This window comes from Amblyraja radiata, chromosome 28 (genome assembly GCF_010909765.2).
Source record: "Amblyraja radiata isolate CabotCenter1 chromosome 28, sAmbRad1.1.pri, whole genome shotgun sequence".
In the NCBI taxonomy this organism is placed as follows: domain Eukaryota; kingdom Metazoa; phylum Chordata; class Chondrichthyes; order Rajiformes; family Rajidae; genus Amblyraja; species Amblyraja radiata.
The window spans coordinates 34780479-34807378 of NC_045983.1; the positions used below are offsets into that span (position 1 = coordinate 34780479).

A 26900-nucleotide genomic window follows, 5' to 3' on the forward strand; every position below is an offset into this window, starting at 1 on the left:
ACCACTGGTTCAAGGTATATTGAACATAGAACAGAACAGAACAGGCCATTCGGCCCACAATGTCTGTGCTGACCCTGATGCCAACTCTTATCTGCCTGCACGTGATCCGTTTCCCTCCATTCCCTGCATAGACACGCGCTTATCTAAAAGCCTCTTAAACACCACCATCGTATCTGCCTCCACCACCACCCCTGGCAGCCCGTTCCAGACACCCACCACCCTCTGTGTAAAACAACCTGCCCCGCACATCTCCTTTAAACCTTGCCCCTCTCACCTTAAAGATATGCCCACTAGTCTTTGATATTTCCACCCGGGGGAAAAAGGTTCTGACTGTCTACCCTATCTACGCCCGTCAGAATTTAAGATATTTCTATCAGGTCTCCCCTCAATTTCTTGTGTTCCAGAGAAAACAATCCAAGTCTGCCCGACCTCTCCCTGTAGCTGCTGCCCACTAATCCCGGCATCGTTCTGGTGAACATCCTCTACACCCTCTCCAAAGCCTCCACATCCTACCTGTAATGAGGTGACCAGAACTACACGCAATACTCCACATGCGACCTGACCCGAGTCCTATAAAGCTGCATCGTAACTTACCGACTCTTATATTCAATGGCCCGCCCTGTGAAAGCATCGCACCATACACACTCTTCACCACGCTCGCTCTCTATCTGTGTTGCCACTTGCAGGGACCCAAATATCCCGTCTACCCCTATATTCAAGATCCTGGCCAAGAATACTATTTGCCTTCATGACCATTTGGAGTCATAGAGTGACACAGTGTGGAAACAGGCCCTTCGGCCCAACTTGCCCACACTGGGCAACATGCTCCATCTACACCAGTCTCACATGCCCGCGCTTGGCCCATATTCCTCTAAACTTGTCTAACTGTTTTTTAAACGTAGCCTCAACTACTTCCTCTGGCAGCTTGTTCCATTCACCCACCACCCTCTGTGTGAAAAAGTTACTCCTCAGATTCCTATTAAATCTTTTCCCCTTCACCTTAAACCTATGTCCTCTGGTCCTCGATTCCCCTGCTCTGGGCAAAAGGCTCTGGTGACCTTATAGAGGTGTATAAAATCATAAGGGGAATAGATCGGGTAGATGCACAAAATCCCCAATCTATTCCCCTCATGATTTTGTACACCTCTATAAGATCACCCCTCATCCTCCAGCGCTCCAAGGAATAGAGACCCAGCCTACTCAACCTCTCCCTGTAGCTCACACCCTCTAGTCCTGGCAACATCCTCGTGAATCTTCTCTGAACCCTTTCCAGCTTGACGACATCTTTCCTGTAACATGGTGCCCAGAACTGAACACAATATTCTAAATGCGGTCTCACCAACATCTTATACAACTGCAACATGACCTCCCAACTCCTATACAGCTGCTCCTCGACCTAAGATGGGGTTACGTTCCGATTAAGCCATCGAAGTAAAGTCGAAATATCGTAAGTCTAAACATGGTAAATTGTCGTAAGTCTGTGAGCGGGGAGAGGGGGTGTAGGGGCCGGAGGGGAGGGTAAATGGCGGAGCTTCTGTACGCTATTAGTCAATCACTAAAGGGCCTGTCCCACCTTCACGACCTAATTCACCACCTTTTTTACTCGTGGACATTTTTCATCAGGCTAGAAAAACGCCTCGACCTACGATGCCACGAGTACCTACGACTAGCATCACGACCTACCTACGACCTCGTGACGACCATGCTGCGAGAACGAGTCGAGGGCAAACTCGGCAGAGGTCGAGAATTAGGTCCTGAAAGTGGGACAGGCCCTTAAAGCTGAAGCACATGTAGAAACAAGGTTCTTTTAGACTAACTTCAGCAAGAAGACATGGAAGGCTTAAAAAGACACAGAGTCAGAATAAAGTTTGAAGCCACCTCAGCCCGACACGAGGAAGAACGGTACAGCGTGGGGAATTGGAACGACAATGTCCAAATTGCAAATGATGCTGATATGGTCATTTTGTCCTGGCATCACGGTTTATTACAGGTACAGCATCTTTCACTTTCACCGAGTTACCTGTAAAGACCATATTGCCAGGGAAAATCTTGCTGCTGTATCAGCCACGCGATAGGATCATAGGAGTGGCTTCAGAGGTAGCCCAGCGGACACCAGCCCAGGCGACTACCAGCGTGCTAACCACAGAAGCAGATCTACAATCACACATTACAATCGTTCCACACTCTGACATCTCCACTCCGACTGCAACATTTATTATTTGAACTATTGTTTAAGAAAGATGCTGGAAAAATCGAAGGTGGACAAACATGCTGGAGAAACTCGACCCGAAACGTCACCTATTCCTTCGCTCCATAGATGCTGCCTCACCCACTGAGTTTCCAGAAGGGTCTCGACCCGAAACGTCACCTATTCCTTCGCTCCATAGATGCTGCCTCACCCGCTGAGTTTCCCCAGCATTTTTTCTACCATCACTAATCCACTAATGACCTGAACACTGTAAATGGCTCGATTGTAATCATGCGTTGTCTTTCCGCTGACTGGTTAGCACGCAACAAAAGCTTTTCACTGTACCTCGGTACACGTGACAATAAACTAAACACAAACTAATCTAAATCGTCTCCAGCCTTACCTTCAACCCTCTGGCCACTGAAGGACTTTTATTTAATCTTCTGAAAAACAAACATTTTTACCGTCGTGTAGGCTGATGTTCCCCACGGGAGATGTGACCAGAGTGATATTTCCACAATAAAGAAATATAATGCATCGTGCACGACTGCGCAGCAGGTAGAGCTGCTGCCTCACAGCGCCAGAGGCCCGGGTTCGATCCTGACCACGGGCGCTGTCTGTACGGAGTTTGTACGTTCTCCCCGTGACCTGCGTGGGTTTTCTCCGGGTGCTCCGGTTTCCTCCCACACTCCAAAGACGTGCAGGTTTGTAGGTTAATTGGCTTGGTGTAAATGTAAATTGTCCCTAGTGTGTGTGGGATAGTGTTAAAGCCCTGTCCCACGGTACGAGTTCATTCCAAGAGCTGTCCCGTGTTTTAAAAAAATCTAACTCGTGGTAAGCACGGAGAATGAACGTAGCGGGTACGTCGGAGCTCGGGGACGTCTCTTAGCGGCTCGTAACGCTAACGGCATGTACTCGGGAAGACTCGCTAACGGCAGGTAAGCACGGGAAGACAGGTGAAGATTTTTCAACATGTTGAAAAATGTCCACGAGAGCCCCGAGTACCCACGAGCGGCCATTACAGTAAATCTCCGAGTTTGAATCAGGGCAAACTCGGGAGAACTCTTGGAATGAACTCGTACAGTGGGACAGGGCTATTAGTGTGCAGGGGTCGCTTGTCGGCACGGATCCGGTGGGCCGAAGGGCCTGTTTCCGCGCTGTATCACTAAACTAGAATTAACTAAGGAAACATATCGATATATATATATATGTGTATTTATAACATATAGACCCTTAAGAAGGGTCTCGACCCGAAACATCATCCATTCCTCTTCTCTGGAGATGCTGCCTGTCCCACTGAGTTACTCCAGATGTTTGTGTCTATCAATGGTTCATGGTGTTAAATGCAGATAAGTTTAGTTTAGATTTGTTTAGAGATACAGCACGGAAACAGGCCCTTCGGCCCACTGAGTCTGCACCGACCAGCGATGCCCGCACAATAACATCATCCTACACACACTATAACCTACAAACCTGCACGTCGTTGGATTGTGGGAGGAAACCAGAGCACCCGGAGAAAACCCACGCAGGTCACGGGGAGAACATTCAAACTGTACAGACAGCGCCCGTAGTCAGGATGGAACCCGGGTCTCTGGCGCTGTGAGGCAGCAGCTCTACCCGCTGCACCACCGTGCCGCCCTTTAGTACTTGGTGGTAAGTATGAGGTGGTGCATTTTGAAAGCCGAAATACCAAAAGCCTTCGTAACTACTCCTCTGTAAGATCGCCCTTCACCCTCCTGCCCTCCAAGGAATAGAGTCCCAGACTGCCCCAACCTCTCCCTGTAACTCAGGCCCTCTAGTCCTGGCAACAACCTCGTCACCTTCCTGCCTTGGGCCTTGATGTGCCACATCCCAACCAATGGATGTGTCTGAAGCTGGTGTACCTTTCTCCATTGCTCTCCTCAACGCTCGCGGGCCGAGTTCCTGGTTTGCTGTTGGTCAGCGCTTCCCAGATGGTCACCTGGAGGGGAAGAGATGAAATCAGAAACTTATTAAAACCAATCAACATCTAATCAATCAACAGTCAAATCAAACTTCCAGCATCTCCAAACTTAAATTCAGTTTCAGTTTAGTTTATTGCCACCATTATAGGAGTAGGCCATTCGGCCCATCGAGTCCACTCCGCCATTCAATCATGGCTGATCTCTGCCTCCTAATCCCATTTTCCTGCCTTCTCCCCATAACCCTTGACACCGGTACTAATCAAGAATTTGTCTATCTCTGCCTTAAAAATATCCACTGACTTGGCCTCCACAGCTCTCTGTGGCAATGAGTTCCACAGATTCACCACCCTCTGACTAAAGAAGTTCCTCCTCACCTCCTTTCTAAAAGAGAGCCCTTTAATTCTGAGGCTGTGCCCTCTGGTCCTAGACTCTCTCACCAGTGGAAACATCCTCTCCACATCCACTCTATCTATGCCTTTCATTATTCTGTAAGTTTCAATGAGGTCCCCCCTCAACCTTCTAAACTCCAGCGAGTACAGGCCCAGTGCCGACAAACACTCATCACATGCATCATAAATAGCCCATCCCCGGCCCAATCTTCCGAGCTGAACTGGTCTTGAGAAACAAAGAGCTGTCATTATTACTTCCCATCAATGAAGGTTCTGTAACTAAATCTTCTGTGGCGATGAATTCCACAGATTCACCACCGTCTGACTAAAGAAATTCCTCCTCATCTCCTTTTTAAAGCAACCGCCCTTTAATTCTGAGGCTGTGCCCTCTGGTCCTAGACTCTCCCACTAGTGGAAACATCCTCTCCACATCCACTCTATGCAGGCCTTTCACTATTCGGTAAGTTTCAATGAGGCCCCCCTCATCCATGTGTTCTCACATGTAGTTCCACCCCCACTCTTCCCCCCTCTCCCATCGGGCAAGAGGTACAGAGGTGTGAAAACACACACCTCCAGATTCAGAAGGTAGACAAAAATGCTGGAGAAACTCAGCGGGTGAGGCAGCATCTATGGAGCGAAGGAGTAGGTGATGTTGCCTATTCCTTTGCTCCATAGATGCTGCCTCACCCACTGAGTTTCTCCAGCATTTATGTCTACCTTAGATTTTTCCAGCATCTGCAGTTCTATCTTAAACAACTCCAGATTCAGGGACAGTTTCTTCCCGGCTGTTATCAGGCAACTGAACCATCCAACCACAACCAGAGAGCAGTCCTGAACTACTATCTACCTCATTGGTGACCCTCGGACTATCCTTGATCGGACTTTACTGGCTTTACCTTGCACTGAACGTTATTCCCTTTATCCTGTATCTGTACACTGTGGACGGCTCGATTGTAATCATGTATTGTCTGTCCACTGACTGGTTAGCACGCAACAAAAGCTTTTCACTGTACCTCGGTACACGTGACAATAAACTAAACTGAACTGAACTGATTAGTGCGGGTGTCAGGGGTTACGGGAAGAAGGCAGGAGAATGGGGTTAGAAGGGAGAGATAGATCCGCCATGATTGAATGGCGGAGTAGACTTGATGGGCCGAATGGCCGAATTCTGCTCCTATCACTTATGAACTAATGAAGTCAGTGATGGGAAGATTACTGTTTTTTACAATTGGTTAATTCACTAACGTTTGCATTTTGGCACTGTTGATGCTGTGTGTGTGGGGGGGGGGGGGGGGGGGGGGCAAGGATTTGCCTGCTATAGACTTGATTGGTCGAATGGCCTAAATCAACTCCCATCATTTATGACCTTATGTAGTGAAGTGATGGAGCGGTTGGGGAGATGGTGGGAGACGGGTCGGGCGGGATGGGTGGGGCTGGTGGGGAAGTGGGGGTATTATGTGGGGAAGGGGGGGAGGGGGTTGGGGGACGAGGTGGGGGATGGTGGGGCGACCGGGGCGAGAGTGTGGGTGAGGGGGGACACAGAGGTGGGGGCAGGCGGGAGCGGTGGGGACGGGTGGGGGGAGGGGGGGGCGGGCGGGGGCGGGTGGGATAGGAGAGGTGGGGGCGGTGGGGACGGTGGGAGCGGTGGGAGCGGTGGGGGCGGTGGGGGCGGTGGGGGCGGTGGGGGCGGTGGGAGCGGTGGGGGCGGTGGGAGCGGTGGGGGCGGTGGGGGCGGTGGGAGCGGTGGGAGCGGTGGGAGCGGTGGGAGCGGTGGTCCCCGTGAGACGATCTCTACCTGGTCGTACTCTGTGCCCGCTTCTAGCAGGCTCTGCTGGATGGCAAACTGCAGGAGATCATCGTCCTCCTCACGCAGCGAGTCGCGGTTGGTCCCCACCACCGTGTAGCTCCTGGGCACCTCGAACAGAGCCGGGTCCATGTCACAACCCCGACACGATGCTGGCGGCAAAACAACAGCCTCCACTCAGGTAGGGCTACCATATAGTAGCATCACATACAGTATTACACTCATTGTGTATATACATAGATATACACACATATACATAGATATACACACATATACATAGATATACACACATATACATAGATATGCACACATATACACACACACACACAGATATACACACACACACACAGATATACACACATATACACACACACACAGATATATACACACACACACAGATATACACACATATACACACACACAGATATGCACACATATATATACACATACATAGATATACACACATATATACACACATACATAGATATACACACATATACACACACATACATAGATATACACACATACACACATACACAGAGATATACACATATACACACACATACATAGATATACACACATATACATAGATATACACACATATACACACACACAGATATGCACACATATATATACACATACATAGATATACACACATATATACACACATACATAGATATACACACATATACACACACATACATAGATATACACACATACACACATACACAGAGATATACACATATACACACACATACATAGATATACACACACATACATAGATATACACACATATACACACACACATAGATATACACACATATACGCACACATATGTATATAATATACACACACACATATATACACAGATGCGCATATATATAGTGTACAATATATGTATGTAAACACACACACACACATACAGATATGACATATGTGTACGTGACTCTATGACTCCATGACTTTAAACAACACATAGAAACATACAAACATAGACAATAAGTACAGGAGTAGGCCATTCGGCCGTTCAAGCCAGCACCGCCATTCAATGTGATCATGGCTGATCATCCACAATCAGTATCCCGTTCCTGCTTTTTCCCCATATCCCTTGATTCCGTTAGCCCTCTCTCTTGTAAACATCCAGTGTATTGGCCTCCACTACCTTCTGTGGCAGAGAATTCCACAGATTCACAACTCTCTGTGTGAAAAAAGTTTTTCCTCATCTAAGTCCTAAATGGCCGACCCCTTATTCTTACACTGCCGTTAAACACGCAATACTACACTGATCACATCAACATCATTGGTGTAGAAAGTCACAAGGGGGGGGGCTCAGAGTGAAGGCACCCAGAGGGATAACATCAAACTTGTGTGAACTAGTGTCTCTGTGACCCTGTGACCCCGTGACCCTGTGTCTCTGTGATCCTGTGACACTATGACCCTGTGACCCTGTGTCTCTGTGACCCTGTGACCCTATGTCTCTGTGTCTCCGTGTCTCTGTGACCCTGTGTCTCTGTGACCCTGTGACCCTATGTCTCTGTGTCTCTGTGTCTCTGTGACCCTGTGACTCTGTGACTCTGTGACCCTGTGACCCTGTGTCTCTGTGACCCTGTGTGTCTGTGTCTCTGTGACCCTGTGTGTCTGTGTCTCTGTGACCCTGTGACCCTGTGTCTCTGTGACCCTGTGTGTCTGTGTCTCTGTGACCCTGTGACCCTGTGTCTCTGTGACCCTGTGTGTCTGTGTCTCTGTGACCCTGTGACCCTGTGTCTCTGTGTCTCTGTGTCTCCGTGTCTCCGTGACCCTGTGACCCTATGTCTCTGTGTCTCCGTGTCTCTGTGACCCTGTGACCCTGTGACCCTGTGTCTCTGTGACCCTGTGACCCTATGTCTCTGTGTCTCCGTGTCTCTGTGTCTCTGTGACCCTGTGACCCTATGTCTCTGTGTCTCCGTGTCTCTGTGACCCTGTGACCCTGTGACCCTGTGACACTGTGACCCTGTGTCCCCGTGCCCCCTTACCCCCCCCCCCCCCCCCCCCCCCCCCCCCCCCCCCCCCCGCGTCCCCGTGGTTGAACCCGTACTCATGGAGCTGGTGCTGGAGATGCTGGAGGTGTCACTGCTGGGAGAGGGGGCCTCGCTAGTGGGGCTAGTCCTCAGCGACGTCACCCGCTCGTCACTGCCGTTCAAGTTCCCAAAGGTGATGCGAGCATTCAGGATGTGGAAGATCGGGATCTCTGTGGAAAAGATGAAAATATTTAGGATATGTGGGAATGAAATGCAGATTTTAGTTTTCATTTTTTAGTTTTACAGAAACAGGGCAGAAACAGGCCCTTCGGCCCACCGAGCCCGTGCCGACCAGCGATCCCCGCACACTAACACTATCCTACACACACCAGGGATAATTTACACACATACACCAAGCCAATTAACCTACAAACCTGCACGTCTTTGGAGTGTGGGAGGAAGACGAAGGTCTTGGAGAAAACCCACGCAGGTCACGGGGAGAACGTACAAACTCCGTACAGACAGCACCCGTAGTCAGGATTGAACCCGGGTCTCTGGCGCTGTGAGGCAGCAGCTCTACCCGCTGCGGAATCATGCCGCCTTGCATTCCTGCTGGTTTACACCGAAGATAAACACAAAATGTTGCAGTAACTCAGCAGGACATCTATCCAGAGATGCTGCCTGACCCGCTGAGTTACTCCAGCATTTTGTGTCTTTCTTCAAAAAACTATCCCAGGAATGAGTGGGTTAACATATGATGAGCGTTTGTCAGCACTGGGCCTGTACTCACTGGAGTTTAGAAGGATGAGAGGACACCTCATTGAAACGTACAGAATAGTGAAAGGCCTGGATAGAGTGGATGTGGAGAGGATGATTTCACTAGGACTAGAGGTCACAGCCTCAGAATTAAAGGACGTTCCTTCAGGAATGAGATGAGGAGGGATTTTCTTTAGCCAGAGGGCGGTGAGTCTGTGGAATCCTTTGCCACAGACGGCTGTGGAGACCAAGTCAATAAATATATTTAAGGCAGAGATAGATAGGCTCTCAGAGATAGAGATGCTGCCTGTCCCACTGAGTTACTCCAGCATTTTGTGTCTATTGTAGATGTAAATATTGTTCATGCCCATACGTAGAGCGGTAAAAAGCTGCAGAACTTCCACTGGGAAAAAGACAGTTTATCCCCCTGGGATTGCATTCCCAAAACTGTTAAAATGTTTAGATTTAAGAAGAGGAATTCTTGCATGTCTCCAATAGTGGGGAGTCCAGGATAGAACGACGTTCCTTTAGGAAGGAGATGAGGAGGAATATCTTTAGTCAGAGAATAGTGAATCTGTGGAATTCATTGCCACAGACGGCTGTGGAGGCCAAGCCTGTGGATATTTTTAAGGCAGGGAGATAGACAGATTCTTGATTAGTACGGGTGTCAGGGGTTATGGGGAGAGGGCAGGAGAATGGGACTGGGAGGGAAAGATAGATCAGCCATGATTGAATGGCGGAGTAGACTTGATGGGTCGAATTCCGCTCCTGGGCGTAATGACCTTATGATCAGGTGACGCTTGGTTCAAAGGGTCGATGGTGCTTTCATTGTCACCTGGGCAACGTGGAAACACACAGTGAAATTATTTTCTTGCAGCCAGTCCAGTGGAGTATTGTGGGAGTGGAGGTGTAAAGGAGAACTAGCCCAATATGCCAGTTGTTGGGCCAGCATGGACGTGGCGGGCCGAAGGGCCTGTTTCCGTGCTACACCACTACCTGTACAGTGGTGCCAATATTCACCTTACCTATTTTGACTGGGAACCCTGGCGGTAGGCGCAGGGTGATGAAGTCTCGAAGTTTAGCGAAGAGAGCGTTGCTTATGGCCATGAGGTCGATGATGGGAGCGACCTGGTCTGCCAGCGATAGGGGGTGATCCTCACACAGCCACAGCTTGGCCTTGAACCTTGAACAAACACAGAAAGACGGAGATAAGGTTACAAGGTCATTGTCCTCCGCAGGGTAGTCGGAACGGTGGTGCAGCGGGTAGAGCTGCTGCCTCACAGCGCCAGAGACCCGGGTTCAATCCTGACCACGGGTGCTGTCTGTACGGAGTTTGCACGTTCTCCCCGTGACCTGCGTGGGTTTTCTCCGGGCGCTCCGGTTTCCTCCCACACTCCAAAGACGTGCAGGTTTGTAGGTTAAATGGTTTGGTGTCATTGAAAGTTGTCCCTAGTGTGTGTGTAGGATAGTGTTAGTGTGCGGGGATCGCTGGTCGGCGCGGGCTCGATGGGCCTAAACAGGGGCCGCGGAACGTTTTTGAAAGTGGGGGGGCTGAGCGATCACCGATCACCGGCCTCGGGGATGGGTCCCGGTGAGGGAGCAGAGCGACTGGGCAGGGGGAGGGGGACACAGTTATTATTTGTTGGTGTTGCTTGACCTCCAAAAACTGGGGGATAATACAGGCCATCCCCAACTCAAATAGTGGGGGTACATATCCCCCAAATCCCCCCCCCCCCCCTCTCTCTCTCCCTCCCTCTTGGGGCCCACTCTCTCTCTCTCTCTGTTGGGGCCCACCCTTCCTCCCTTCCGCTCGGCAGCCAATCACTGCCCCACATCTCGTGCCGTTGAGCGGGGGGGGGGGGGGGGAGGGTTTGGGGGGGGGCAGGCGGTTTCCACCGCGGCAGGTCGTGGTTTATCCGCGCTCACTGTGCGCTCGTTCTGAGATTCTGGATGGAGCTGGTCCTCAGAAGAAGAGAAAAATACGCCTGCGGGCCGGATAATGTTGGGTTATGAAGCATGTCTCGCCAAAAAAGTGGAGGGGCTGCAGCCCCCCCCCCCCCCCCCCCCCCCCAGCCTCCCCCCCCCCCCCGGCCCCCCCAGCCCCCCCCCCCCCGGTTCTGCAGCCCATGCGAAGGGCCTGTTTCCACACTGTATCTCTAAACTAAACTAAACTAAACTAATTAACAACATTCATTGCGATTAATGAGATGTATTTTCTTATCAGTGGGAAAGCCTATTCTGTGGCGATATCAGGACGAACATCAACTTGCTGGGATAAATATTTAATTGGATCAAGTTCACTAGCGTGGAACCAAACTCCAGATGTTGCTGCATCATCTAAAATATCAGCTTTGTTTTTCACATGTCCACGCACATCTGTCCACGCGGTGTGTAAACATCTGTCCCCAGCGGTGTGTAAACATCTGTCCCCAGCGGTGTGTAAACATCTGTCCACGCGGTGTGTAAACATCTGTGCGCGCGGTGTGTAAACATCTGTCCGCGCGGTGTGTAAACATCTGTCCGCGAGGTGTGTAAACATCTGTCCGCGAGGTGTGTAAACATCTGTCCACGCGGTGTGTAAACATCTGTCCGCGCAGTGTGTAAACATCTGTCCGCGAGGTGTGTAAACTTTAAACAGTCCGAAGGAAATTCCCAACCAGACGGAGAAATGTCAATGTCAGAGACTCAAGACTCACGGTGGTGCAGCGGGTAGAGCTGCTGCCTCACAGCGCCGGAGACCCGGGTTCCATCCTGACTACGAGTGCTGTCTGTACGGAGTTTGTACGTTCTCCCCGTGACCTGCGTGGGTTTTCTCCGGGTGCTCCGGTTTCCTCCCACACTCCAAAGACGTGCAGGTTTGTAGGTTAATTGGCTTGGTGTAAATTATAAATTGTCCCTAGTGTGTGTAGGATAGTGTTAGTGTGCGGGGATCGCTGGTCGGCACGGACCCGGTGGGCCAAAGGACCTGTTTCCGCGCTGTATCTCTGAACATACATGGCCGCGACTCTTGACTCACTTCTGCGTTTTGGTGGTGAGCTCCATGGGCCGCCCAATGTCACGGCTTCCCAGGTCAAAGTTGGGGTTGAAGTACTCCTCCGGTGTGATGGATGTGGGGTTGGTGTTACTGAATGTCTGGGTGATGTAGGCCTGCATCACACAACAACAAACACAACTAGACTAACTCACGTGTACGAGGTACAGTGCAAGCTTTTGTTGCGCGCTATCCAGTCAGCGGAAAGACAACACATGATTACAATCGAGCCATTCACAGTGTACAGATACATGATAAGGGAATAACATTTAGTGCAAGGTAAAGCCAGTAAAGTCCGATCCAGGAGAGTTTTCTGATGGACTGAACAGTGATGGAACAATATCACGCAACATCATAACATTTACGAGGATGTTGCCAGGACTAGAGGGTGTGAGCTATAGGGAGAGGATGAGTAGGCTGGGTCTCTATTCCATGGAGCGCAGGAGGATGAGGGGTGATCTTATAGAGGTGTACAAAATCATGAGAGGAATAGATCGGGTAGATGTACAGAGTCTCTTGCCCAGAGTAGGGGAATCTAGGACCAGAGGACACAGGTTTAAGGTGGGGTAAGATTTTATAGGAATCTGAGGGGTAACTTTTTCACACAAAGGGTGGTGGGTGTATGGAACAAGCTGCCAGACGAGGTTGTTGAGGCTGGGACTACCCCAAAGTTTAAGAAATATTTAGATGGGTACATGGATAGGACAGGTTTAGAGGGATATGGACCAAACGCAGGCACGTGGGACTAGTGTAGATGGGGCATGTTGGTCGGTGTGGGTAAGTTGGGCCGAAGGGCCTGTTTCCACACTGTATCACTCTGTGACTCTGTGTAATTCTAAAGTATTATCAGGCTCACGTGTAAATTGAAAGTTTGTGTGGATAAATAGAATTGTAATATAGAAACTCATAGAAACTTATAGAAAGGGGTTGGACAGGCTAGATGCAGGAAGATTGTTCCCGATGTTGGGGAAGTCCAGAACAAGGGGTCACAGTTTAAGGATAAGAGGGAAATCTTTTACGACCGAGATGAGGAAAACATTTTTCACACAGAGAGTGGTGAATCTCTGGAATTCTCTGCCACAGAAGGTAGTTGAGGCCAGTTCATTGGCTATATTTAAGAGGGAGTTAGATGTGGCCCTTGTGGCTAAAGGGATCAGGGGGTTTGGAGAGAAGGCAGGTACAGGATACTGAGTTGGATGATCAGCCACGATCATATTGAATGGCGGTGCAGGCTTGAAGGGCCGAATGGCCTACTCCTGCACCTATTGTCTATGTTTCTATGTTTCAATGTAATGATTTGATTAAAATGTTCGTGTAAATCTTAAAACCGTTTTCTTTTGTTTACAGTTGATTAGTTCGGGCTTCGGGGGTTGTGGGGAGAATGGGGTTTGAGAGATAGATCAGCCATGATGGGCCGAATGGCCAAATTCTGCTCCTATCGCCTGATCCATACATGATGGGCTGAAGCGCCAGTTTCAAGGGGCAGTGTGGATGAATTTTACGGGGGGGAATGGCCCTGCCTGGTGTATCGAGTACAACGCTGACTGGAGCCGAGGTGATGGCCATTGATACCCACCCCGTTGTGTGTCCCCACGTGCTGCTCCGCAATGCCCAGGAACGACTGCAGTGGAGTCTTGCTTCCTGCAAAATACAAAGAGTTTCCTTCAGTCTCACTGTGAGATCCATCACTGATTACACCGCTCGAGTCTGCATCCACAAGCTCCAGGAACAGAATGAGGCCATTTAGCCCATCAAGCCTTCTCCGCCATTCAATCTGTCTCCCCCTCCTAACCCCATTCTCCTGCCTTCTCCCCATAACCCCTGACACCCATACCAATGAAACATAGAGCTCGGCAGCATGGAAACAGGCCCTTCGGCCCAGCTTGTCCATGCCGACCAAGTTAGCATACTGGGCTAGTCCCATTTGCCTGCATTTGGCCCATAAACCCTTCCTACCCATACATCTTTCCAATTGTCTTATAATGTAGACAAAAGTGCTGGAGAAACTCAGCGGGTGCAGCAGCATCTATGGAGCGAAGGAAATAGGCAACCTAGTGAAGGAAATAGGCAACGTTTCGGGCCGAAACCCAAGGGGTTTCGGCCCGAAACGTTGCCTATTTCCTTCGCTCCATAGATGCTGCTGCACCCGCTGAGTTTCTCCAGCATTTTTGTGTACCTTCGATTTTCCAGCATCTGCAGTTCCTTCTTAAACATTATATCTGCTTCTAAAGCTTCCTCTGGCAGCTCGTTCCAGATACGGACTACCCTCTGAGTGAAAAAGTTGCCCCTGAGGCCCCTCTAAAATCTCTACCTTCTCACCTTAAGCCTGTGCCCTCTAGTTTTAGAATCCTCTACCTTGGGGAAAACTGTGAGCGTTCACTTTATCCGTGCCCCTCGTGGTCCAGCAGGGCCTGTGAACACTGCACGACACAAACCTCAACAACTGTGACCTGCAGCAGACTGCCTCCTTGTACGGAGGTCTCTGCTCGATCTGGCATGAGGTCTATGGTTATTAATCTAATGAGGGCTTTTATTATAATATTTATCTGTGTGTTATTGCATTTATGGGCTTGTTAATCTATTGCAAGGAAGAATGACACTGTTCTGTTATGGGTACATCCAACAATTAAACCCTCTCTCTCTCTCTCTCTCTCTCTGTATCTCTCTGTCTCCCTCCCTCTTCCTGTCTCTCCGTCTCTCTCCCTCCCTCTCTCTTCTCAATTCAATTCAATTTTCAATTTATAAACTTTATTGGCATGATAAAAAAACATTGTTATATTGCCAAAGTATAAAACATGACATACATGTTTAAAATGCATCAATATAAATACAAGTCTACAGTACATGGATAGATATGTCCCTGTACATAAACTCACAATAGGCCTATAGCCCTTTATTGATGCTACACGTTCTTGCAGCTGTAAGCAGTACAACACATTAGCAAGTTTAGCAATTCAATATTAATTTCTTAGTGTTAGTTAATGTCAATTAGTGTGTGTGCGTACATATTGGTCATTCACCGTGTCTCAGGTTATGGCATGCTGTTACGTATTGTGCACCAAGATGGGCCGTATTTCCTTCGCCAAGGATTATTTTTAGTTTTGATGTATCATCTAGTTCTTTAAAATCAGGGGTTGCCAGACTGAGTTTGTCAAAGTATGCTTTCCTTGTTTTGTCAAAATGTTTGCATTTTAGGAGGAAGTGCACCTCTGTCTCTCTCTCCCTCTCTCTCTCTCTCTGTCTTCTCTCTCTCTCCTCTCTCTCTCTCTCCCTCCTTGTCCTCTTCAATAAGATGTACCTCACCTCAAAGAGAAACCAGAATCGAGCTAAGGTGGGATCGCTGGTACTTAGCGCCTCCTTTCAGACCTAATTCTGATGATATTTTCTACTTAACAAAAACAAAGTATGAAAATGGGTTTCACGCAACAAGAACCTTTCCCCTGTACCTCGGTACACGTGACAATAAACTAAACTAAACTAAAGTCTAAAGTAATGTCTCAGTGTGTAATTAATCAACTGTTCAATGTGAATGTCGTTTACTCCACGGAGCCATCAGCTGTCAACATTGCATCATTTCTGCATGGTTGCTAATCTTTCACAAACTGCGTCCCCTGTTAAACATCTCCTTGCTGTCGGCTCATGGTTGGCAGCTTGTTTTAGCTTGAATGAGTTTAACGGAGAAGTTAGCGCCTGCCAGATGCCAGTCTCACCCCGGTCACTCCCTCTTCTCCCCTCTCCCATCGGGCAAGAGGTACAGAAGTGTGAAAACACACACCTCCAGATTCAGGGACAGTTTCTTCCCAGCTGTTATCAGGCAACTGAATCATCCTACCACAACCAGAGAGCAGTCCTGAACTACTATCTACCTCATTGGTGACCCTCGGACTATCCTTGATCGGACTTTGCTGGCTTTACCTTGCACTAAACGTTATTCCCTTATCATGTATCTGTACACTGTGACAATAAACGAACTAACTATCTCAGCTGGTTGGATCCAACTGCAAAGGAAACCACATCATTGTACCAACTGTTGTGTTGTGTGTCTAGATACAGTCCTGGCAATGTGCAGGAAGCTGCAGTGGAAAGAGTCCGAGTGTTGGGGAACTTGTTCGTAATTCACTCCTCAACAGCGGGTAGAGCTGCTGCCTCACAGCACCAGAGACCCGGGTTCCATCCTGACTACGGGTGCTGTCTGTACGGAGTTTGCACGTTCTCCCCGTGACCCGCGTGGGTTTTCTCCGGGTGCTCCGGTTTCCTCCCACACTCCAAAGACGTCCAGGTGTGTAGGTTAATTGGCTCGGTATAATTGAAGATTGTCCCTAGTGTGTGTAGGGTAGTGTTAGTGTGCGGGGATCGCTGGTCGGCACGAACTCGGTGGGCCGAAGGGTCTTTTCCTGCGCTGTATCTCTAAACTAAACTAAACTAAACTAAACTAAACAAGCAATGTCATGCATTATGTTTTGGAATTAAATAGAAAATAATAGACTTAAAGTGCTGGAGTAACTCAGCGGGTCAGGCAGCATCTGTGGAGAACATGGATAGGTGACGTTTCACAGAGTGCTGGAGTACTCAGTGGGTGCAGCAGCATCTATGGAGCTAAGGAAATAGGCAACGTTTCGGGTCGAAACCCTTCCGGGTTTCGGCCCGAAACGTTGCCTATTTCCAGAAGGGTTTTCGGCCCGAAACGTTGCCTATTTCCTTCGCTCCATAGATGCTGCTGCACCATAATTCAGCGGGCCAGGCAGCATCTGTGGAGAACATGGATAGGTGACGTTTCAGGTCTTGGTCCTTCTTCAGACTTGGAGATAGGGTGCTGAGCTGAAACGTCACCTATACTTTCCCTCTCAACCCCATTCTCCTGCCTTCTCCTCACAACCCTTGACATGTCTACATGGGCGGACCAAGCCCTACCGTGCGAGCCCGTGCCGACCAGCGATCCCCGCACACTAACACTATCCTACACACACCAGGGACAATTTACATTTACACCAAGCCAATTAACCTACAAACCTGCACGTCTTTGGAATGTGGGAGGAAACCGGAGCACCCGGAGAAAACCCACGCAGGTCACGGGGAGAACGTGCAAACTCCATACAGACAGCACCCGTAGTCAGGATCGAACCTGGGTCACTGGCGCTGTGAGCGCCGTAAGGCAGCAACTCTACCGCTGCGCCACCGTAGCTGGGACATATGGCAATAAAACACTCTTGAAAGAAAGACAAGGGCCTGTCCCACTTACGCGATTTTTTCGGCGATTGCCGACACCCGTCATAGTCGCAGCAGGTGGCCGAAAATGTTCAACATGTTGAAAATCCAGAAAAAGGCAGGACTACATTGAGCGACTACTCACGACCGTACAGGCATCACCCCGCGACTCGCGCAAGTGGGACAGGCCCTTTACAAAACTTTACAGTGGAAACTCCAAAAGGACAGAGTCTGGTCAAGCAGCAACTAATACACAGACTCTAGATCTGACCCACAGCTTGTACCCTGGGCATAGGAACACAAGCACGCATTACACACAGATCAATAATCTGGGATAGACTAGTGTAGGAACTAAACAAGATGGGATATGATTGAGGGCCTGGGGTTTAAATGAAGCTTTCATCTTGGAAACTTGTAGCAAATTTGTTCCAATATTATTATTATCCCCTGAAGGGATTTGGCGTCAATGGAGGTTCCACTGTTATAAACGTGTTCAGCGGTCACTGTGAGAATGGAGGTCAATATAAAACCACGTTACTTTGGGTCTTCTGGCTGGCGGGAGGCATGGCTGGATGTTGGGCCAACAGGCTGGACACTGATGGAGCCGCGTTGTGGCATCGCAGACTCACACCTTGGGGAATAACCGGAGACAAACACACGCTGGGCTTCAATGTACCGAGTGGCCGAGAGTCACCAGCCCACCGGCCCCCACCCACCCCACCCCCACCCAGAGAACAAACCCCAAACACACGCACGCAGACTTCACCCAGGGATTAGAGGGTTCAGCCAGGGTAGAGGATGCAGGTTAGAGGGTTTAGAGGATACAGGGATGAAGCAGCCGAGAGTCACCAGCCCACCCCCCCCCCCCCCCACCCAGAGAACAAACCCAAAACGCACGCACGCACGCAGGGTGGGGGGTGCATGGATTAGTGGTTTTAGCCAGGGTAGGTGATGCAGCAATTAGAGGGTTCAGCCAGGGTTGAGGATGCAGGAATTAGAGGGTTTAGCTAGAGTAGAGGATGCAGGAATTAGAGGGTAAACCTAGGAAAGAGGAATCAAGACCAACAAGGTTTATTCAGGGTAGGGGATAGACACAAAAAGCTGGAGTAACTCAGCGGGACAGGCAGCATCTCTGGAGAGAAGGAATGGGTGACGTTTCAGGTCGAGACCCTTCTTGACGCCTGTCCTCCTGAGCTACTCCAACGCCTGCAGTTCCTTCCTGCACCCAGGGTCGGGAATCAGGAAGCAGAGGGCACAGGTTTAAGGTGAGAGGGGAAAGAGTTAATAGGAACCAGAGGGGCAGCTTTTTCCCACAGAGGGTGGTGGGTGCATGGAGCGAGCTGCCAGAGGAGGTAGTTGAAGCTGGGACTATAATACCATGTGTAAGACATTTGAATGGGTACGTGGATAGGACAGGTTTCAAGGGATATGGGCCAAACGCAGGCAGGTGCGATGAACTTAGATGGGGCATGTTGGGGCAGTGGGTATTTTTAAGGCAGAAAGATAGATTCTTGATTAGTACTGGTGTCAGGGGTTATGGTGAGAAGGCAGGAGAATGGGGTTAGGTGGGAGAGATAGATCAGCCATGATTGAATGGCGGAGTAGACTTGATGGACCGAATGGCCTATTTCTGCTCCTATCCCTTATGACCTTATGCTGCCCCAATCCTGGCAAAGATATCTTCCTCAATAAATATCTGCTTCTGGGTCAGAGATCTGTGACTTCATTAAAATGTTATCATCTCATCCACAGCCAACAATGGACCATTGTGGACTCCACCTGGCCTTGGTCATCAATGCCGGCTCTGATGTGTTCTGAACCTTTCCATATCTCTAGTGTCCCTTCCCCCTGACTCTCAGTCTGAAGAAGGGTCTCGACCCGAAACGTCGCCCATTCCTTCTCTCCAGAGATGCTGCCTGTCCCGCTGGGTTACTCCAACAGTTTGCGTCTGTATTCGGTGTAAACCAGCGTCTGCAGTTCCTTCCTACACGTGTGGTACCACAAGTTGAGATCCCAAACCATGACTTTTTCTGCTTTCTCCCCATGACTCACGAGGATGTTGCCAGGACTCGAGGGTGTGAGCTACAGGGAGAGGTTGAGTAGGCTGGGTCTCTATTCCATGGAGCGCAGGAGGATGAGGGGTGATCTTATAGAGGTGTACAAAAGCATGAGAGGTGCAGGTGAATCAAGGACCAGAGGACACGGGATCAAGGTGAAGGGGAAAAGATTAACAGGAATCTGAGGGGTAACTTTATCACACAAAGGGCGGTGGGTGATGGAACAAGCTGCCGGAGGAGGTAGTTGAGGCTGGGACTATCCCAACGTTTAGGAAACAATTGGGCAGGTACATGGATAGGACAGGTTTAGAGGGATATGGACCAAACGCAGGCAGTGGGACTAGTGTAGCTGGGACATGTTGGGCAGTGTGGGCACGTTGGGCTGAAGGGCCTGTTTCCACACTGTATCACTCTGTGACTCTGTTACTCTGTGTGTTTCATGGTTCATTGATTTCCTCAGTCTGGCCTGCTTCATAATACCACATACGGTTCTTCTAACTCTGACTGATCATTGATTGCACAAGATCTTTCCCAACTAACCACTAACAGGGAATAGTTGTCCACCCCTTCATCACTTTCAAGACCACACATTTTATTTTATTTTTTTGTCTGGGTGGTCATTTACAATATCTGAACCAAACACAGAGTGCTGGAGTAACTCAGCGGGTCAGGCAGCATCTGTGGGGAACATGGATAGGTGATGTTTCACAGAGTGCTGGAGTAACTCAGCGGGTCAGGCAGCATCTGTGGGGAACATGGATAGGTGACGTTTCGGTTCGAGACTTCTTCAGACTGAGAAACAAAGGGTCCTGACCCATAACATTTTCTACCCATTACCCTCCACAGATGCTGCCTGACATGCTGAGTTCCTCCAGCACTTGGTGCTTTGCTCCAGATTCCAGTATCTGCTGTTACTTGAGCCTCCTCCCATACATGCGGCACGGTGGTGCAGCGGGTAGAGCTGCTGCCTCACAGCGCCAGAGACCCGGGTTCGATCCTGACTACGGGTGCTGTCTGTACGGAGTTTGCACGTTCTCCCCGTGACCTACGTGGGTTTCATCCAATACCTTCGGTTTCCTCCCACACTCCAAAGACGTGCAGGTTTGTAGGTTAAGTGGCTCAGAATAAATGTAAATTGTCCCTAGTGTGTGTAGGATAGTGTTAGTGTGGGGGGATCGCTGGTCGGTGCGGACTCGGTTGGTCAAAGAGCCTGTTTCCGTGCTGGATCTCTAAACTAAACTAAGCTTGTTTGGGATGGTGAGTTTGATGTCTTACGATCTTGATGTTGAAGTAGGATTTGAAGTAACCTGTGGAGAATGTTATTTAGTCGATGCTCGGTGAAGTTTGTGGGCAACGGGATTGGTCAGCTTGGTCTGGATAAGATCATGCAGATTACCGTATCATTGGAATGGGAGTTGAAGGAACAGTATTATAGCATGCAAAGCCTTGCTCACCCCCCCCCCCTATCCCTCCCCCTACCCCTCCCCCCACACCCACCCACCCCCCACTCCCCAACACCCCACCCACCCCCACCCCCACCCCACCATCCTCCACCCCACCCACCCCCCACTCCCCAACACCCCACCCACACCAACCCTTCCCCTCTCCCCCCACCCCCCACCCCACCATCCTCCACCCCCCACCACCCCTACGCCTACCCCCACACCCCATCCCCCACCACCCTCCACCCCTCCCCCAGCATCAACAGTGCCCAAATACAAACGTTGGTGAATTAACCAATTGTCTGAAGAAGGGTCTCGACCCGAAACGTCACCTATTCCATCTCTCCATAGAAGCTGCCTCACCTGCTGAGTTCCTCCAGCATTTTTGTCTACCTTTGATTTTTCCAGCATCTGCAGTTCTTTCTTAAACATCTTTAACCAATTGTAAATAAATAGTTATCTTCCCATCACTGACTTAATTAGTTCATAAGTGATAGGAGCAGAATTAGGCCATTCGGCCCATCAAGTCTACTCCGCCATTCAATCACGGCTGATCTATCTCTGCCTCTTAGCCCCATTCTCCTGTCTTCTCCCCATAACCTCTGACACCCGTTCTAATCAAGAATCTATCTATGTCTGCCTTATCAATACTCATTGACTTGGCCTCCACCGCCGTCTGTGACAAGGTTCAGGGAGTAGCTCTGCTGCTGACTGGGGTCCACTCAGTCCACCACTTCCCTGCTATCCCTCCCAGTGGTGACGCCACTACCACCCGCTCCCTGCTCCACCTGCAGCCCCTGGACTCAGCGTGTCGGCCTCTCACCTTTGCTCTTGCCCTTGTTCTGGTCTGATAGGTGTTCTGTCCTTGTTCTGCTCACCAGTTCCACGTTGGAAGCTCCGTAAACCTGGGTGAGGTACAGGAGAGAACATGGGTGCGTGCGACACAGACAGACATCGTGCTGTATAGATCCACACAGACTCTTGCCCACAGGAGGGGAATCGAGGACCAGAGGACATACTGGAGGTTTAAGGTGAATGCAAAACAATTTAATAGGAATCTGAGTGGTAACTTTTTCACACAGAGGGTGGTGGGTGTATGGAACGAGCTGCCGGAGAGATTGCTGTGGCAGGGACTATCCCAACATTTAAGAAACATTTGGACAGATACATGGATAGGACAGGCTTGGAGGGATATGGACCAAGCGCAGGCAGGTGGTACTAGTGTAGCTGGGGCATGTTGGCTAGTATGGGCAGGTTGGGTTGAAGGGCCTGTTTCCACACTGTATCTCTCTATGACTCTGTGACCAGGGGGGCACACGCAGCCTTTGTTGGGATTCTCTCTCTTGTTGGTCGAGACCCAACAATGGGTGAAGGCGGGGTCATGAGCACTCAACCCTGAGGGTGCCCACAGCTGAGGGTCAGAGAGGAGGCACTGGTCTGAACAAAGTATCTGAGGTCTGTTGTTCAGTCTAGAAACCAGTTGCAGATGGAGTTCAGTTTGTTGTGTGTATATATTCCATATAAAAGAGAGAGGGAGAGAGCGAGCGAGAGAGAGACAGAGAGGGAGACAGAGAGAGAGTTGTAAGTGAGAATGTCACTGCTGTGTTTGGTGACACATGACAATAAGACCCTCCTGCCCCTCGTGGTCCACTGCATCATCATCATCACCATCATCACCATCATCATCACCATCACCATCATCATCATCATCATCATCACCATCATCACCATCATCACCATCACCATCACCATCATCATCATCATCATCATCATCATCACCATCACCATCATCATCATCATCATCATCATCATCATCATCATCATCATCATCATCATCACCATCATCATCATCATCACCATCACCATCACCATCATCATCACCATCATCATCATCATCATCATCATCATCATCATCACCACTATCACCATCACCATCATCACCATCACCATCATCATCACCATCATCATCATCATCACCATCATCGCTGCGAGTTCTTTCACCTTGGACTCGTATCCGTTTATGACTTCAGTTTTCTCACTTCTCCATCCCAAGATTCCGGATTTATTTCTGTGCAGGAAACAGCAGAGAAGGAGGCAGCGTTGGCATGGTGATGGGCACGATGCAATTACCCGGCGTTTAGAGAACGGATCAATGATCCAGAGCGACAGAACATGGCCTCAAATGAGGTGAGAGAAGGTAATAATCCTCTTAATGCTGGAGCAACAAGCAATGGAACCTCCTCAGGCAAGTGTTCCAGGGACAATCTTGAACCAGTTCTTGATGTTGGTTTACATTTAACATTTATTTTCATGTCGTCTCTGTACAACAAACATGCAAGTAATTTCTTCACTATAACTAAGGGGCTCAGAGTGCTGGAGTAACTCAGCCGATCACAGTCATAGAGTGATACAGTGTGGAAACAGGCCCTTCAGCCCAACTCGCCCACACCAGCCAACATGTCCCAGCTACACTAGTCCCACCTGCCTGTGTTTGGCCTATCTCCCTCCAAACCTGTCCTATTTATGTACCTGTCTAACTGTTTCTTATACGTTGGGATAGTCCCAGCCTCAACTACCTCCTCTGGCAGCTTGTTCCATACACCCACCACCCTTTGTATGAAAATGTTACCCCTCAGATTCCTATTAAATCTTTTCCCCTTCACCTTGAACCTATGTCCTCTGGTCCTCGATTCCCCTACTGAGATTCCGAGGCAAGAGATTCTGTGCATCTACCCGACTATTCCTCTCATGATTTCGTAGGTCAGGCAGCATCTGTGGAGAACATGGATAGGTGACATTTCTAGTTGGGACCCTCCTTCAGACAAGAGTCCCCGCCCCGAAACGTCACCTATCCATGTTCTCCACAGATGCTGCCTGACCCGCTGAGTTACTCCAGCACTCTGTGAAACGTCACCTATCCATGTTCTCCACAGATGCTGCCTGACCCGCTGAGTTACTCCAGCACTCTGTGAAACGTCACCTATCCATGTTCTCCACAGATGCTGCCTGACCCGCTGAGTTACTCCAGCATTTTGTGAAACGTCACCTATCCATGTTCTCCACATATGCTGCCTGACCCATTGAGTTATGGTGCAGCAGCATCTATGGAGCTAAGGAAATAGGCAACGTTTCGGGCCGAAACCCTTCTGGAAATAGGCAATGTTTCGGGCCGAAACCCGAAAGGGTTTCGGCCCGAAACGTTGCCTATTTCCTTAGCTCCATAGATGCTGGAATGATACTTGGATTAGAGGGTGTATCTACCAGGAGAAGACGGGCAGACTTGGATTGTTTTCTCTGGAAAGTCAGAGTCTGAGGGGGAGAGACTCGATAGAAGTTTATAGAATGATCAGGGGCGTAGATTGGGTAGACAGGCAGAACCTTTTTCCCAAATACTAGAGGGCGGAGCTTGAAGGCAAACGGGCAAAGTTTACCGGAGATGTGCGGGGCAAGTGTTTTTTACACAGAGGGTGGTGGGTGCCTGGAACGCGCTGCCAGGGGTGGTGATGGAGGCAGATACCATAGTGGTGTTTAAGTCTTCTTCTTCTTCTTCGAGTCCGTTGCAATCTCAGATGTCGTTCTGCCAGTATCTGGCGCAGGTGTTTAAGTGGCTTTTAGACAGGCAGGTGGATATGCAGGGAATGGAGGGATACGGATCACGTGCGGACAGAGGAGATTAGTGGCCCCATTGCAGAATTGTCCACGTCGCGGGGCTGGGCTAATTCTGCTGCCTCCATCATCTACTGCGACAAGTGACGGCTCCCACCGATTGTCACCGAATGATGACAGCGAGGTCAACATTTGCAACATGGAAGATGGACACGAAAGCAGAAGAAGAGGTGATTAGTTCATCTTGGCATCATGTTCGGCACGGACATTGTGGGCCGAAGGGCCTGCTCCTGTACTACACCATGCTCCCTCCACTATATTTATTATTTACAGAGCCCTGTGTATCCATCATTGTGTTGTGTTGCTACAAGTAAGAATGTCACTGTTCTATCTGGGACACAAGACAATAATACACTCTCGGCTACAGTGGATGGAACAGGCCTGGATAGAGTGGATGTGGAGAGTCTAGGACCAGAGGTCACAGCCTCAGAATTAAAGGACGTTTCTTTAGGAAGTAGATGAGGAAAAGTTTCTTTAGTCAGAGGGTGGTGAATCTGTGGAATTATTTGCCACAGGCGGCTGTGGAGGCCAAGTCAGTGGATATTTTTAAGGCAGAGATAGATAGATTCTTGATTAGTGCGGGTGTCAGGGGTTGTGGGGAAAAGGCAGGAGAATGGGGTTAGGAGGGAGAGATAGATCAGCCATGATAGAATAGCGGAGTAGACCTGATGGGCCGAATGGCCTAATTCTGATCCTATCACATGACTACTCTTGGTGAATGCAGCGTTACCTTTCGAAGGCGATGTTCTTGGTATCTAGCTGGGTGGTGACGATGGGCATGGTCAGACGGTTGGCCACCTGCTCCTCGGAGGGCTGCAGGGCACCCAGCAGCATCTCATGGTCAAAGTTGGCCAGCGACAGTGTCTCCGAGTAGACCATCTGCCGGTCGTGGTCGATCTCCATCACCACCGCGCAGTTATCTAAAGAGAGCAGAAAGGTCAGAGCGTGGATGGAGCCATCTTCGTCATTCAAACTGTGAAAACGCACACCACCAGATAGAGGCGTAGAGTGTGGCAGTGTGGAGACATGTCCATCACCCAACTTGCCCACACCGACCAACGTGGCCCATCTACACTAATGTAGTTTAGTTTACGTTAGTCTAGGTTAGTTTAGTCTAGGTTAGTCTAGTTTAGTCTAGGTTAGTCTAGTTTATTTTAGTTTAGTTTGGTTAGTTTTGGGATGCAGCGTGGAAACAGGCCAATCGGCCCAACTTGCCCACACCGACCAACATTTCCCATCTGTACTAGTTCATAAGTTCATGTGATAGGCAGCTTGTTCCATACACCCACCACATTCTGTGTGAAAAAGTTACCCCTCAGATTCCAATTAAATCTTTTCCCCTTCACCTTGATCCTATGTCCTCTGGTCCTCGATTCCCCAACTCTGGGCAAGAGACTCTGTGCATCTACCTGACCTATTCCTCTCATGATTTTGAACACCAGAATCCTTGAGTCACAGAGTCACACAGCACGGAAACAGGCCCTTCGGCCCACAACACCCAACATACCCCATCTACACTAGTCCCACCTGCCTGCGTTTGGCCCATATCCCTCTAAACCTGTCCTATCCATGTACCTGTCCAAATGTTTTTTAAACGCTACCTCCTCTGGCAGCTGGTTCCGTACACACATAAAGGAATAAAGTCCTATCCTGATCCTACCCTGGACTGAACCATCCTACCACAACCAGAGAGCAGTCCTGAACTACTATCTACCTTATTGGTGACCCTCAGACTATCCTTGATCGGACTTTACTGGCTTTACCTTGCACTAAACATTATCCTTTTATCATGTATCTGCACACTGTAAATAGCTCGATTATAATCATGTGTTGTCTTTCCGCTGACTGGATAGCGCGCAACAAAAGCTTTTCACTGTACCTCAGTACACGTGACAATAAACTAAACGGATTCTGCTTCTCATTCCTGCTTCGGTTTCACTTCTACACCCAGTCTTACTCCACTGAATATCTAGGTTAAATTAATGGCACCAATCTCCAGTAAGCTTCCCTCTGGAGCCACTAAGCTGGCTGGGACTGGCGATATCTCGCTGCCTTGTAGAAACTAATCAATCTCTCAGCATGGGAATGTTAATGTGCACTTCTCAGCCCGCACTCCCACCCGCTCCCCGCGCTCCTCAGAAGCCAAACCACTGCGTACAGAGATCGTGCAGCAAGATTCTGCATTAAGGAACATACAACAGAAGTACAGCACAGGACAGGCCCTTCGGCCCACAATTGATACTGCCCGACCCACTGAGTTACTCCAGCACTCTGTACCTGATCTCAAACTGTGGAGCATCCTGGACAATACAGCTCACCCCCTCCATGACGCACTGGTCAACCTGAGGAGCACCTTCAGCAACAGACTGGTTCCACCAAGATGCAGCACAGAACGCCACAGGAGATCCTTCTTCCCTGTGGC

The 26900-nt window shown here is 49.5% G+C and overlaps 1 protein-coding gene across 2 annotated transcripts in view; it reads right to left on the bottom strand.

Annotated features, from left to right (window-relative positions):
• Nucleotides 1-26900, bottom strand: part of ankrd13b (ankyrin repeat domain 13B) — a 118796-nt gene that overhangs the window by 3060 nt on the left and 88836 nt on the right. Inside the window, exons 6-15 of one of the 2 annotated variants that reach the window (XM_033046308.1) lie at nt 25209-25398; nt 22814-22880; nt 21636-21717; nt 17852-17944; nt 13685-13749; nt 12094-12224; nt 10103-10260; nt 8399-8551; nt 6316-6476; nt 4072-4148 (exon numbers count right to left, since the gene is read on the bottom strand). In XM_033046308.1, coding sequence (XP_032902199.1) covers nt 4072-4148; nt 6316-6476; nt 8399-8551; nt 10103-10260; nt 12094-12224; nt 13685-13749; nt 17852-17944; nt 21636-21717; nt 22814-22880; nt 25209-25398 — 1177 coding nt within the window. The remainder of the gene's footprint in view (nt 1-4071; nt 4149-6315; nt 6477-8398; nt 8552-10102; nt 10261-12093; nt 12225-13684; nt 13750-17851; nt 17945-21635; nt 21718-22813; nt 22881-25208; nt 25399-26900) is intronic. The other variant, XM_033046309.1, reaches the window with a different exon arrangement.